Here is a 15,092-nt window from a genome sequence, read left to right as displayed (position 1 = left end):
CGCTGAATCCTAACTTCAGAGAATCAGAGCTACAACAACAACATAACCAATAAAGTTGGGTAGTATATTCTTTTCTGTCCAAGGCCATATGTGTTAGACTGAGTTACACCCAACAGACAACTTTCCTCAAGATATCTAACGCCAAGCTAATCACTATATTGCGCAAAATTACGATGTAAATAAGCAAGTTTTAAACTATCTGATATCTCGAATAGTTCTAATCCAACGGATATTAATCATACTGGAAATTATTTTCTCAACCCTACAAGCTAAAAAAAATTAAAATCCGAAGAAAAATGTGAAGATACCAAATTTTCATCTAAACAGACCAATTTTTTACTCCATTAGCAGATCGACATCCAATTACTTCATAAAAATCATTTTCTAATGCTACCAGCAGAAACAAATAAAAATCCGTTTAAATAATATATATAATCCCGCAACTTTTTAGAGATCAATGTTTTGAAAGTCTAAAGTGCCATACAAATGACGAGAGCGCACTAAAAACATTTTTTGAATTGGTAGAAGAAGTAAAAAAGGCATAAAAAATATATTATTTCCGTTCACCCTTATTATTTGGTAATTTAGTGATGTTATAGTTTACAATACAATATTATAGTAATACATAAACAAATAGTTTTTACAATTTTCATTAATCACAAATATTATTTGTAAGTACAAGCAACATAATTTGGCAACATCCTTCGAGCTTGTGGTGAACCCAGCAACCATCCTCCCCCTTGTTTCAAATTTTGCAGAATAAACGAAATAATATCTCTATTCTAGATGATGTTAGGTTAGGTAGAAGGTTTGGAAAACCCCCACAAGGTTAGGGCTCCCTATACAGGCTAAAAAAAAGTTTATGGGTGGTTTCTGTTTATTCCACTTAGTATAAGAAGGATTATACCAAAAACAATTCACAAAATCAAAAGAAATATCATTAGGTATAGAATTTTCTTAAACATGTTAGTATATTTTACTTAAAAATGAATAGTACTAAGAACCAACAAATACCAAAAAACTAAATATAAATCTTATTCTATGTTGCTAATTCATTGAATGCTCTTTAATAATAGGATTTTATCATAAAATACCTACATATTTTGACTTTGTGAACAGGAAAAGCTTTAGTTAACATATTGGTACTGATTGTTCAATGTTAAGTTTAAGTATCACATCAGTAGTAAAAATAAATAAAGGTTTGCCAGTAATTTTAGATTTTCAAAAAGGGGGATGGCAAGTGCAAGTTCTAAAAACAACCTAAAGACATCAGCAAATGAAAAATTACGATAATAGATTTTGCTTGGCAGTTGCTTTTATGTTGTCAATAGTTGAACTTTTAAGAGACGCCGGTGGCCCGCCGCTTTCCGCCGAAAGTTTTTTATTGCAATTAATACTAATAGATGGAGGTTTTCGGCAGCAGCAACAGGTGCACCAACGTTTCTTCAAAGTTCCTTAATGTCAATCAAAACAACTGTCATGCAAAGGCACAGTTCTCTAGCTTAATGATGGGCTTTTTTTGTAGTAGTTTCTAAAAATGACACCAAAGTATATTCCGTAGTTTGCTTTATTTAGGCTTCGATAAAAATAATACCTAACTTCTTTTTGTGAAACTTTAAGCAGTACCTAATAATATTCATTATAAATGGAAGATTTAAATTTGGCAACCCTTACAAAAGGGGCAATTAACTCAGATAATTTTTTTTACTGGACATAAGTTATCTAATAATTAGTACTACAGAAAAAAAGAGTAGTTTATTAATCTAATCTTTATAATGAAGATTCTTCTTTTTCCTACACATCTGTCTTGAAGTGTAAATGGAAAACAAAAAATGTCTGCCCTTTAAGAAGAAAACAAAAGTTTCAGACATTTATATCAAGATTAAATCCTGAAATTTTCAAAATATTCTAACGAGGGTTTTTTCAGAAAATTAGATTTGAAAATTTCAAGTTCATTTTTCATCCCCTAGGAGTTACAGCATAATCATGACAAGAAAAGCAAAGATTATTTAATTAAAATTTTGAACAAGTTTGCTTTTATAAAGTTCTTCATAAAACCTCTCTATATATGATTTATTTAAGGCTGAATTTCCGTGATCTTAGCAAAACAACTGATAAAAATGGCCATTAATTAAATCCCTTCAGGAGTGGTAGGAGTGGTTTTATGAAGAACTTTATAAAAGCAAACTTGTTCAAAATTTTAAATAAATAATCTTTGCTCTTCTTGTCATGATTATGCGGTAACTCCTAGGGGATGAAAATTAAACTTAAATTTTCAAATCTAATTTTCTCAAAAAACCCTCGTTAGAATATTCTGAAAATTTTAGGATTTAATCTTGATATAAATGTCTAAAACTTCTTATAGGGCAGACATTTTTTGTTTTCCATTTACACTTCAAGACAGATGTGCCTATTCAAACAAAAACAAATGAGAGAAAATCAAATCAATTAAATAACCATTCCTAATTTTTCTGTAGTTAAAATTGCTGGGATCTTTTTTAGGTCTTTTAATAAATTTAGAATCATACTATAATGTGCTACTATATACAGAATTATTAGTTGGAATATTTTAATATCATAATTTATAAGTATTCACTGTAAATTTTCATGATAAATTAGTAATTTATAATAAGGCCACAAACGTTGAAATATAATCACAAGACGCAAATTAAATAATAATAATGAAGGAAGGGGAATAGGCAACCCAAAAAATATACTTTGCCAGAAATAAGTTTGGATCAAAATATATTTTCATAAGGGTACCTATTCTTCACGCCAATAATAATAAAAAAATTTATATTTAACTTTTTCATTGGCTTTCTATTCCTTTTATATATTTTTGTTGTTGATTTATAATTATTTTCTTTTTCACTGTGAATCTTAAAAACTGGTTTCATAAATACATCTTAGATCATGATCATGAGAAATACATAGTAGAGAATATAGCAACAATTTTAGATGAATATTTATGCAGCACAGTTACTCTACAACCCTTGTTTGTTTGATACGGTTATCAAATAATTATCAGAAGGTTCAAATGACTGATGGACATGGTACTTGTAGCTTTATTGAGGGCTGGGTAAAAGCGAATAGATGTGAAAAAGTAGTAGATGTGGGTAATTTCTCTCAAATTAAAATGTTTGGACTAATATTTTTTTAAGTGGATCTTTAATGAGGGCCGGGGGAGTATTTACGGAAAAGGGTCGAGAAATGTTTTTTTCCAACTTTAAATTTACATTCTTTACTGCCACAGAAAGAGCAATATTGGTAAAGTAACTGTAACAGAAGAAAAATACTAATTCAGTGAAACGCTACTTTTGAACGTTATCGTTCTTGTTTACAAAATATTCTTCGTGTACATATCACAATATCTCCAGTGTAAAATGTAGAAAAGGTTTGCTTGCATAGAATGTTAAATATGGCAAAAGTTATTAATGCTAAGTTTACATGATACAAGTTAGAAGTGTTAATAAAGTCCAAGTGATATCATAATGGTTCTGTTTAATTATAATATTACTTGCTAGTGGCTTCGCCCAGATTGAAATCTATCTACCCGCCCCTTCTTTTTTTAAATGAGGTCTTTTTTCATTGGTCATTTATGAAATCTTGGAGAGTAACGCACCAACGTACAAAATAACTTAAAATTGTCCTATACCAATACTAAACTTCTCCAAAAATTTGGAGTATTCATTCGAGATCTTAGCGGAAAAACACACATACAAACAACTTACCTATTACTTTATAACATAGACTTAGTTTTAATTGTTAAAGTTTCCTTTTTTCTAATTTTAAATCATACAGCTATTTTTTTGGTTAAATATTTTTTTAGAATAATAACAATATCTGGCAAAAAAGTAAGGAATAATGATTTTAAATATAAGGATTTTATAGTCATAGTTTTTGTATTGAGGATTAATTTTTACTTGTGTAATAGTTAAAGGCAAACAATTTTTACAGATAAAATATTTCTGCCTGTTTATATTAAAATCCAACTATTTCATAATCATTACCCCAGTCTCTGATGAAAGTTTGGATCTATTGAATATTCAACGCCTCCATCTTGGCAAGAAGTTGACTTCTGGGTGCGGAGGTAAGTGTGTCCAAGTCATGGGCTGGTTCACCACCTGGTTTGTCCCCAGCAGAATCTTCTCCTGTAATAACACTATGTTACGATAAATCAACATTACAAGTCGTTATACCTAATTCTAAAATTAAACAAAAAATATAAATCCGTATCGAAATCTGTTTTTGACGTGATCACCCTATATATCTGAATCATGATGATGATGACCTCTATGGGGCTTGGTGTCGCTTAGGGTTCTAGACCTCTCCACGCACCTTGAAACATACACAGCTTCTTAAAATTGTAAAGTGTCCATTCGCCTGATAGACAACCAACCCTTTGATTGCACGACCTTTGTCCTGATGTCCTAACTGTGCATGGGAATGAGTTGCGCCTGTATAAGGACCAAGGCATCCCATTTACTCTTTATATTGATATCACGCGCCTGACATAACAGAATAAGGTACCAATTATAATGACTCTAGTATGACACAGTATGTTCTAGACGCGTACCCGACAACAGGGCGACACGCTAATAATTACGCTAATATTTTATATATTTGAATCATACCTGACTTAGATCCATCTCCCTTCGCAGCAGCAGGAGGAGGATCTCGCTGTCCGTCCAAACCTTCTCTCTCCTCCTGAGTACAAATCTGACTGAATTCTGACAATAGGTTCACTTCTTCCGGCACAGACAGGGTGGTGTTCTCTAGGCATGGCCAGTATTTCTGCTGGACATTCAAAACCTCTTGTAAAGTTGCTACGACACCGTCCCTGTAGATACAATAAGATTGACGATTAAATCATAAATTTTTTTGTACTTTTAATTTTGTAGTTAGTGACAAACTGAATAAATTCAGTATTCATTGTAGGTTTTATTGATAAACGTTATCTTCAAATCTATTTAAAAAGTTCTATAAATTAAACATTTCTATATATTTGAATTGTCAATCTTTCCTGATAGGGTTGTCAAGTATAACTTGTGGCAAGGGATCGCCGCGCAACGCCCGGGCACACATGTACATTGACTCTGAGATCGATGTGAAGTTGTATCCGCCCTCAAGGGCCACCACAACCCTACCCTCCGCCAGACCGGCCAGGTGATGCGTCATTAGACCGTACATGCCGGGCGTTACGCGGAATCCACCGAGGGGATCACCGCGCGCTGCGTCAAAGCCAGCGGCCACCAACACCAGTTCAGGGTTGTATTCGTAGGCAATTGGAAGAATAATGTTCATAAATGCAAGATAGTATTCGAGATCACCGCACTTGCGCGCGTTCCAAGGAATGTTGACGTTGAAGCCCTTGCCAGCACCCTCGCCCACCTTGTCTAGGTCAGCATCCTCGCTGCAGGGAAAGAAAGATGCATACTCGTAACGGTGGATGGACATATACAGAACCTGCCACAAACATATTTTAATAAGTAAGGTCTTTTTTAATTAAAGCCAGGAAAAAGGGAATGGTATTCTGACAAACAATTATAAAGGAAAATTTCCCCACAAACACCTTCCCCTTTTCCTCCCCTTCTTACTCGTCCCTCTTCATTTCCATAAAAAAAACCAAAATAAACTTCCACGATACCTTGAAAGGTTTCGTGATTTTTTTTGTAGAATTGATTGTTAGACCAGCTACCACTGATTAAAGCGAAAAACGGTCAGACTAGATGTATTAGGTCCTAGAAGATTAAGAAGGACATAAAACTACTTATAAACCAAAATATATCATTTTTCAGCGACTAAAATTAACCTTAGGTATGATAAATCTATATATTATAAGATATAGATATACAAACTGTTATACACACATGCATTATGTCATTTTTAAGATTATAAATTATTGAAAAAATATTTAAATATATGTTCCTGGTCAGTATTGTAGAACATATGCTGGATGCCATTCCCGTGATGGACGTCCCAGTCAAGTATCAGAACTCTGTGTACAAAAATAATCATTCACTCATTGTTTCTATCAACTTAATGTATTTTATAAGGAATAAGGTAGTTTAATTTTCAGAACTGCATATTTATAATCATCCTTATACTAAAGTAACAGGATGTCTGTTTGTTTGTTTGTACCGAATGATCTCGCTAACCGCTGAACCGATTGGGTTCTCCTTAACAGGGTAGCTTCTCATAGGTCCTGGAAAGGTTTATAACTATTTTCTTTGGGGTGGGACACCCCCAACCCCCCCCCCCCCCCCCCCAAAAAAAAAAAATGAAAAATCCCCCCCCCAAATTTTTATTTTTTATTTTCTTTAACTAAAATTAAAAATTAAGGTGGGAGGGCACTTCGAAAAAAAAAAATTTCGCCCCCCCCCCCAAATTTTTTTTTTTATGTACTTTTTCTTTTAAAATCTAAAATAAGTAAATAGTATGATGTAAAGTAGCAATGTTTTTATGTTTGAAACTAAAGATCTCAGAAATAATGATCCGAATCATTTGTACTAGGAAGCTGTTTGAATGTCTTGGGATGGTTTTAGACTAAATAAAAACCTTTCCTTCACATCAAAACAAAAATGTAGGAAAACTAAGCAACATTCAATGATTTAAATTATATTCAACTCATTTCAACATTATATTATTAATAGCGTAGCTACCTACTCTATATATGGTAAGATAATAATTGGGAGTGAATAATCATTCCTTGAAAGTCCATGTACAGAGATGGCATACTGGGCTGCTATGGCCACATTGTTGAAAACACAGAATCCATGAGCTTCTTCCTAATGACAAAAAAACACATAAAATAGAATTGGTTTTACTTAAAGAAAGATAATGCTGTGTTGCACAAAAAAATAATAAACAGAAAACTTTTATATTTATAGAACAAAAATTAATAATTTTTCTTTTTTGTATCTACTATATTTCTCTTATCAACTTTTAAGATTGTTTATGTAAATATTGGTAATTACAAAGGAGAGCAAGATCTTATCAGACAAACAAAAATACCTTACTACTTAAAGTACTCAATTTTTTCTTTACCTCCTCAGCATGGTGTCCAGGTGGCCTGACAATGGCCAGACCTGACCTGCAGTCAGCCAGCACACGGTCTACTGTGTTCAAAACGGCTCCAGCTGACAACAGACCACAGTCAAAACTAAAATAGAATGATTAAGTATGATATTAAAATAAAGACTACTGATACATGTGTGGTATATAGGTAATATTTAGAATAACGTAAAATTTTGTTACGAAAAGTGAACTCTAATATAATTAAAGCAAGGCGACTATTGGAAACAACCTGAATTAAAGTTTACCTAAATTCATTGAGATAAATAGAATTATAAGACTCTGCTAACTCGTCTCTCTCTTGCTCTGTCATATTTACTGTTCTAACCATTGCGTCCCTGAAAAATAAAAAGTTTTATTTATAAGTCTAAGGTAGTTTTTTGATCGACAACATTAAGGTATTTATTTCATAATAAGCATTGTGATGTCTTAACTTAATTGTTACAGCCAAGATTGTGTTAGTTATGGAATAGATATTCACCTCAATCATTTTATACGCAGTTTTAAACAGGGTTTATTTTATTATTTGAGAAAACTTTTCTCTGATAAAATACGATACATAATTTTTTAATAAAAAAAAACCGGTTCTAATCCAGAGGATATTAACCGGAATCATTGCCATACTAGAATTTATTTAAAAGTCCAGTTAGGTTTTTTCTTACCAATGAGATTGTGAGTGTACAAGAAGAGCTTCCTCTAGGGTCAACTTTCTTCCTCTGGGCAATTCCAAAACATTCTCGTGTTCAAAATAACCTCCATCCTAAAAGTAAACAATATGAATCCTATATTATAAAGTAGTAAATTTTTTTGTCTGAATCTGGAAAAATGCTCGTCTGAATCGGTTGTACTTTTAAGGGCATGTCAAATAAATGTGTTTAGGTAGTTTCCGGCTATTTTCGTGAACCCACCCCACTCCACCCACCTTTAGAGCTGAGGCTAAGGTGGAAGCAACTAGTCCTTATAATAAAGTAACTGTATCTGTGTGTGTGTGTCTAACTGTCTGCACCATAGGATCTCTAACCGCTAAACTTATTTGATTCTCCTTTAGAATGTAGCTTCTCTTAGTATACTTATGTCACTTTTGTCTAAATGTTACCAAGCTACAAGGCTACTGACATAAACATCCAATTGTCTTTGATAATACAACAGTACAACTAACCTTAATTCTTTCATAAATTCTGACAATCCTTTCCGGAGCCTCCGGGTGTGGTCCATCATCCCTGTGACGACACATCAGGTCATCATAGGCTACACACACGCGCCACTCTGTATCCCGCAACCGTGTATTTAAGTTTACCTTAACAAGATCAATTTTGTTTTTACGAAGCGCAGCATTATAAGGTAAAAATGCCAGAGAGCCCAAAAGAGTTTTTGGTTGTTGTAGGAATTAAGACTTTAATTATCACAAACTATGAAAGGGGTGGTTGCACGAAGTGCATTTAAACTTAAATTCAGTGAACTGCATTTTTTTCCGTTTAATAGTTTAAACTAATTCTATAGGACATAAATTTGAAAGAATTTCAATTTTCTACCAGGTACTTTTAAAAATATGAAGACTTGAAAATCATACTTTTTGAATATGTGCAATGCAACTTATAAGGCTGTCCTATTTTCACAAAAAACAGCATGATTACCTACTATTTTGGTGGTGCCTAATTGATTGCTGTTTAATGTAGGTAATACAAAATTATGTATGTTAGATGATATTCTTGTAACTTATGCTTGCAATCAAACATGTTTAATGCACAATTCATGCATCTATCCCTTCTATAATTTTTGAGCTTTTAATAGTAGTGGTACCTCGAATTTCTCATTAACTATTCCTCAGTAGAGTGTACATACCTTGGCAATTTCCAGGGCCAGTTTCTGTTCAGTTTCCTTGTCAAACACCAAATAATAATCACTGGTTGGGAATTTTTCTGGCGGCCAATCCGCTGGAGGGTCATACTTCAGACTAAATAAATATTAAGGTTTCAATAACTAAAGTTGGGCCATAAAAGATATTTATGAATTTTATTGGAGACTCAAAAAAGCCAGGAAGAGGGGATATTGAACTGAAATTTACGCTGCTACTTAAACCTTTATAACCCTTAAGATACCTGGGCAAAGTAAAAATATAATCTTAGTTTTGAAAATTAGAAGAGAAAGAACGCATATTTAAATAATTTGATTTTTATCTTAAAGTAAAAAAGTGAGGGGGCGGAAGTGACACTTTTTGAAACCAAAACTAAAACTTAAAGGAACTTAACTAAATAAAGAGTTACAGCTCTAATATTTAGCAGTTGCTTTATAGATGTACAATATGGAACTGTGAAGAAACGGGGGCCGAACCGCCACTCCCGCCGAAAACCGCCGTTTCCCGCCGATTTTTTTTGCCTTTCTCGCCAAATTAAACAATATGGAATTATCTTAGACAACTTAATTTTTTTCCCAAAAATTGCCCATATATTTTCTATTGACACTTTTTGTTAAAAAAAAGTTTGTCACAAATGATTGAAAAGTGTCTAATTTGGCGAGAAAAAGAAAACGGCGGTTTTCAGCAGGAGCGGTGATTCCGTCGCAGTTTCTTCATAGTTCCATATTGTACCTCTTTAGAGCAACTACCATGCAAAATCTCAGAGCTGATTAGTTGAGTTCCTTTGACTTTTAGTTTGGGTTTCAAAAAGTGTCACTTCCACCCCCTCACTTTTTTACTTTAAGATTAACTACTTTATATGATATCAAATGATTTAAATATGCATTATTTCTCTTCTAATTTTCAAAACTAAAATTCTATTTTTCATAATTTTTCAGCACAACCTAAGCTTAAATTAAAAACATTAATTGCAAATGGGCTACAGCATTGCCTCTACCCACCTAGGATAAAGATGGCGCAGGGCAACTACGTCAACGCTGCCGTCAGGTGCTGATGGCAGCGAAGTGAGAATGGGGCGCAACTGCATACACTTCCAGTAGGGTCGCAGCGCAGTTGTTACACCAAGGATGGACTTCTGTACACTCGCGTTGATTGGTCCTGTAGCAGGCAATGAACCTAGAAATTAAACTTATTTAAGATACTATTTTCTGCTTGATAACAATTTGTAACACTGGAAGGCATTATTTTTGTTGCATTTCATTCCTAAAACTTAAATATAAGATATAACCTGTTCCTGCGCCAGTCATAGTGCGAAGGGTAAGAGCCGCGGCCTCTGACAAGCTGTCCAGGCAGTAACCGCCCTCCAACAGGACCACGAGTCTACCCCCAGCCAGGCCGTCCAGGCAGTGAACAAAGTGAGAGTAGGCGGCAGGTGTCACTTTCATACAACCTTCAGGACAGCCCAGTGCAGCATCATAACCTAACACACAACACACAGTAAGATATATATTAGGAAACATTCATCGATTTTATTTTGATTTATAAATTAAATGTTTCCTGTATTAACAAATAAGAGGCTTTTAAATGGTAATTGAATTATTCATCAGTTATTAATTCATTAAACCTTAAATGATTAGATGTACAAAACCATTACCTGCAGATACTAATATCAAATCTGGATTATACTCCGTTGCAATGGGCAAGAAAATGCGCTGAAAAATGGCCAAATACTCCGCAGTGCCACAGCCAACCACGTTCAGGGGAACATTAACGTTGAAGCCCGTTCCCTGACCATCTCCGATACAATCAAAGTTTGACTCTCGGAGGTGTGGCCAGTATCTGCCCTCCTCATACCTGTGGACAGACATGTACAGCACTCGAGAATCCTCGTAGAAGGCGCGCTGAACCCCCTGTCCGTGGTGCAGATCCCAATCTATAATGACAATTTTCTTTAGTCCCTTCTCCAAGGCGGCTTTAGCAGCAATCACAATATTATTGTAACCACAGAAGCCGTTTAGTTCATCCTCCATGGCGTGGTGGCCTGGAGGTCGAACAAGACCAAGACCATTGTGAATCTTGCCGGCCAAAACAGCATTTACCAAGTCAACGCCGGCTCCAGTAGCCAGCCTGGCGGCCGTTGCCGTGTCAGGGCACAGGTACACGCTGTCATAGTGTTCACAGGTGGCGCGGTTGGCCTCTGTTCCAGCAGTGCGGCTGTTTTCAAGCACAGATATAAAATTGTCTGAATGATACAGCTTTACTTCGTCGTCGGTTGCTTCTTTAGCTGGAAGCCTAAATAAAAATAAGTTTTATTTTGTAAAAATTTTTTGTGACCTCGTTAAAAAGAATTTAACACTTAAAATGTAAAAAAAGGTTATTTTATTTTATCAAAATTTATATTGTACCTGGTGCATTTATCAACAAGCCCAAGCTGAATGCAGCGGGACCAGATTCTGCTCAAGCGTTCTGGTGTCTCGATATGATGGGGGTCCCACGGGCACAAGTGCTTTAACATTCGCTCATCATACACCAATCCTACAAAAATTGATGGGTAACTGTTTAGATTTTCAAATCAGTGATACTTTTTAAATTGATTTGTCGACATTATAAAAAATGGCCATTTAAAAGAGAGAAAAATGTATTCTGTCTGTAATATAACTATAAAACCATTAAATCACAGGCGTAAAGTTAACGACAAAAAAAATTTTTATATTTACCTGTAGGTTTTCTTTCCTTGCCCTCTCTGTTATCGACAATGCTCTCCATCTCGGCCTGTCTCCGCATTTCTGCCAACTTCTCCGCTTTCATTCGCCTAATCTCACTGATTCGGCCAGATGATCGTCGACTGGCGGGCTTCTTACTAGACTTTCGAGGACTTGGAGTCCTTAAAGAGTATTAAAAATTAATTCAACGCTATGCAAAAAAAATGTAATTAATGTCAATATTATTTTAAAGTATGTGCACATTGTTGATAGTTATATACCTAAATATTAAACGATTGACTGTCATTTTTGGTAATTATAAATCCACTAGGAAGATAGGGGTTTATTCAGTCAGACAAATAAAGAATTTTAAATGTAAATCATAAGTCAATGTGGCTGACTTTTGTAGGCATAAGAAAGGATCTGTTCTGAATATTGCTTTTTGTCCCATATAAGTTGGACAAAAAAATTAAGCAGTCACGACTTTTAAAACCATTTCATACCTTGACAATGAAGGGCTGTCCGTAGTTGTTGTGGAGCTTGTTACAGAGACAACTACTTCATTGTTTCCACTCTCAGCCAATTCTTCTGCCGTTGCGTACTTTAGGGTAGTTTCTGAAGATGTTAGCCATTGTGTTTTTGGTCAATAAAAGAAAGAAATGTTTGTACTGATTATAAAATAGATTCTCGTTGCTTCTAAAAAGCAATTATATTAATATCAAATCAAAAGCAAAAAAAAACACATCCCTGTAGTTGTTTCATCCATAGTATCAATGATGTTGATGGTACCAATGCTGACAGCAAGTCTATCATCAGCCGTCAACATCCTGACGGACACTGTCTCAACACTAGACGTACAGGCTAGTTCACCTTGCTCGCTATCCTCCTACAAAAACCAGCTATAGTTTCATATTACAGATAAATAGTAAAACTTTAGTACGCTGTTATAATATGCTCATTCTTTTAAATTAAAAACAAGCAAATAAAAGGTGTAAAATATCAAAAGTTTAATATCGATTAGATAATTCTTCCCACAAAATACAACCGAACTAACTTTCTCTGAAATACTGACGTGGTATCTTACAGAAACAAGTTATAGAAAAGCTTTATTTCTAAAATAAAACGTAAACGGTAAGAATAAATTATCGTAGACCACTAGCACATGATCCCATACCTGTCCACTAGGTTCAGCATACTGTGATGGTGAAGTCATAATGGTTGATGCTACTTGGCTATTTATTGTAGAAATATTGTTTGGCTTGGCCTCATTTACTGTTGTTGGCGGCGACTGAGCTGAGGCTGGCTCTGTGATGTTTGCTGGTTGTTGAGGGGAAGACATTGTGGTATGATCTGTGTCAACACCACAACTTATTTTATTTAACGATTTAATTGTTCATTCTGAAATTATAATAAATTATATCATTAGCATAAATACTTATTCAAGAGTAAAATAACTAAACTACACTTTGTCGTAATTAAGGTAGCTGTAATAAAAGAAAGTATAAAAATTCATCTTAACTTGTTCAAACTTATAAATAATTTGCAAAAACTTCTAATATGCCAATAATTTGAGTACACATATGTAATTTACACGAAACCTTTCATTTAACCAGTTATAACCAAAACCCAAAGTAATACAAATATCTATATCTTTTGATTATTATTTTAGCGCAGCACTTTAATTGACAAAAAAACTGCTGACAAGTCAAAATTATTCAAGTATAGAGTTTTTTTTTACGCAATATAAATGCATTTTGTTTCGTAGTCTAATATGATTTATATCTGTGTATATAAAAAAATATTACAAACATATTTCTTTCCAATATTGCTTAGGTACAATTTTAATACTTATATCAAAATTGATGCTTTTAATGAGACTTGTAAAATTTTAAGAATAAAGAAATATAAAGAAGATATGTAATAAGTGTTAAAAGTTTTATCATCAAAAATCTAGGTAATAATTGCATATTTAATATTTGTATACTTAAAAAATTTGTTGTAATAGGTAATTTATGAAGACTTTATTTAATACAGAATTTAATATGATATATGTAAAATAGTATATAACACATAAATAACTCTTTATTTCACAATTTTTATTTTAAAATAAGTAAATTATTTGCAGAATTAGAAAAACATAACACAATTTGTATGCTGGATGATATTTTTGATTAGAAATAAACTTTCACTTTTGTTAAAAGCTGGAGGCTCTATCGATTTTTAAAAAAGACATTCAGCTATTCTATAAGCAGTTTTGACAGCATTTTCGATAGAAATAAAGCATGTTATTTTATTCTTAAAATTCAAAAATGTTCAAGGTTTCCTAAAAATCAACTATCTTTTTCTCGCCCACTCACTTTTTTATCAAGTTTGTTATTAGATAAATATGTTTAATATTTTTGACGCGGCATTGTGCGCTTTGAGGTTGCCAAACTATATCAATAGAATTGATCACTAAATAAGATAACTTTACAAGAATTGAAAAATAACGAAAGCTGCACTTTTGACAAATTTGGTTAAAGTCAATTTTATATTTTGTGAAATTCTAGTAATATTTGATATTTACTTTCTTATATTTGTTTTAGTAAATAAGTTTGAAACAACCCGAAAGTTGGCATATTGGCTGCGCAAATGCCGCGACTGCTTCAGCAGACTAAAAGTGGTTTCGAAGCTTACTTTCAGTTTCTTCCCCGATTGCTACAACAAATAAAAGAAGTTAAACTTTAAAGTATTGTACAATTTTATGAACAATTCAAGTGTTGGCAAGGTTTCTAACAATCTAGAATAATAATCTATTCTAAGATGAGATAGATAAACTGTATAATTTGTTCTTTATTTTGTTTCATTTCCTTTGTTAAATTCTTGTTAGTCTTCAATTAATTAAAGATGTGCTTAGACCTTCCTAGTTCTATCAATAGCCTATTAATCGATCGCCATTTACTTTTTAGTGACCTTTAGTACTTGATATTTTATATATATTGTTTTAGAATAGTGGTTTTATAAGATTTTTTTATTTGTTCGTTTAAAAGCTAATTAGGAAATTGCTACGTACACACTCGGTTTGAAATATAGTTTTATATGTTCTATATAATACATTTAATTTGATAAAAATATTAATGTACCAAACGGAAAATTTATCTTTATCTTTACTTTTAAAGCATTAATTTAGTAGGTATTATAATTTTAAGTGTTTAAAGTGTTGAAATGTATAATTGTGCTTTTAAAAGTAAAAAAGGGGGAGGTCATTTTCTAGTAAATTCCGTAAAAGTGTGTAAAGGTGTGTGTGTTATAAGGCCTAAAAATAGTAGTAGAACGATAAGGTGCTCCCTATTGTTCTATTCAATAGGGAATACAAATATATAGAGCACCTTATCGTTCTACTACTATTTTTAGGCCTTATAACACACACACCTTTACGGAATTTACTAGAAAATTACCTCCCCCTTTAAAGATTAATAATT

The 15,092-nt window shown here is 33.3% G+C and overlaps 1 protein-coding gene across 7 annotated transcripts in view; it reads right to left on the bottom strand.

Moving 5' to 3' along the window:
- Positions 1 to 556: 556 nt before the first annotated feature.
- Positions 557 to 15,092, bottom strand: part of LOC145316934 (protein deacetylase HDAC6-like) — a 46,672-nt gene continuing 32,136 nt past the window's right edge. The window contains exons 2-20 of one of the 7 annotated variants that reach the window (XM_080157771.1): positions 12,806 to 13,029; positions 12,382 to 12,517; positions 12,135 to 12,249; positions 11,647 to 11,813; positions 11,335 to 11,464; positions 10,584 to 11,221; positions 10,218 to 10,409; positions 9,931 to 10,105; positions 8,917 to 9,028; positions 8,234 to 8,371; positions 7,737 to 7,834; positions 7,323 to 7,412; positions 7,048 to 7,162; positions 6,711 to 6,788; positions 5,932 to 6,000; positions 4,635 to 5,469; positions 4,011 to 4,151; positions 1,627 to 3,843; positions 557 to 979 (exon numbers count right to left, since the gene is read on the bottom strand). In XM_080157771.1, coding sequence (XP_080013897.1) covers positions 5,014 to 5,469; positions 5,932 to 6,000; positions 6,711 to 6,788; positions 7,048 to 7,162; positions 7,323 to 7,412; positions 7,737 to 7,834; positions 8,234 to 8,371; positions 8,917 to 9,028; positions 9,931 to 10,105; positions 10,218 to 10,409; positions 10,584 to 11,221; positions 11,335 to 11,464; positions 11,647 to 11,813; positions 12,135 to 12,249; positions 12,382 to 12,517; positions 12,806 to 12,970 — 2,874 coding nt within the window. In that variant the 5' untranslated portion in view covers positions 12,971 to 13,029 and the 3' untranslated portion in view covers positions 557 to 979; positions 1,627 to 3,843; positions 4,011 to 4,151; positions 4,635 to 5,013. Of the gene's footprint in view, positions 3,844 to 4,010; positions 4,152 to 4,634; positions 5,470 to 5,931; positions 6,001 to 6,710; positions 6,789 to 7,047; positions 7,163 to 7,322; positions 7,413 to 7,736; positions 7,835 to 8,233; positions 8,372 to 8,916; positions 9,029 to 9,930; positions 10,106 to 10,217; positions 10,410 to 10,583; positions 11,222 to 11,334; positions 11,465 to 11,646; positions 11,814 to 12,134; positions 12,250 to 12,381; positions 12,518 to 12,805; positions 13,030 to 15,092 lie in introns of all 7 variants that reach the window. The other 6 variants (XM_080157774.1, XM_080157775.1, XM_080157772.1 and 3 more) reach the window with 6 other exon arrangements.

Source organism: Acartia tonsa, chromosome 4 (assembly GCF_053477335.1).
Source record: "Acartia tonsa isolate MP-2025a chromosome 4, ASM5347733v1, whole genome shotgun sequence".
NCBI lineage: Eukaryota > Metazoa > Arthropoda > Copepoda > Calanoida > Acartiidae > Acartia > Acartia tonsa.
This window is presented reverse-complemented; position numbering and strand designations above follow the sequence as displayed.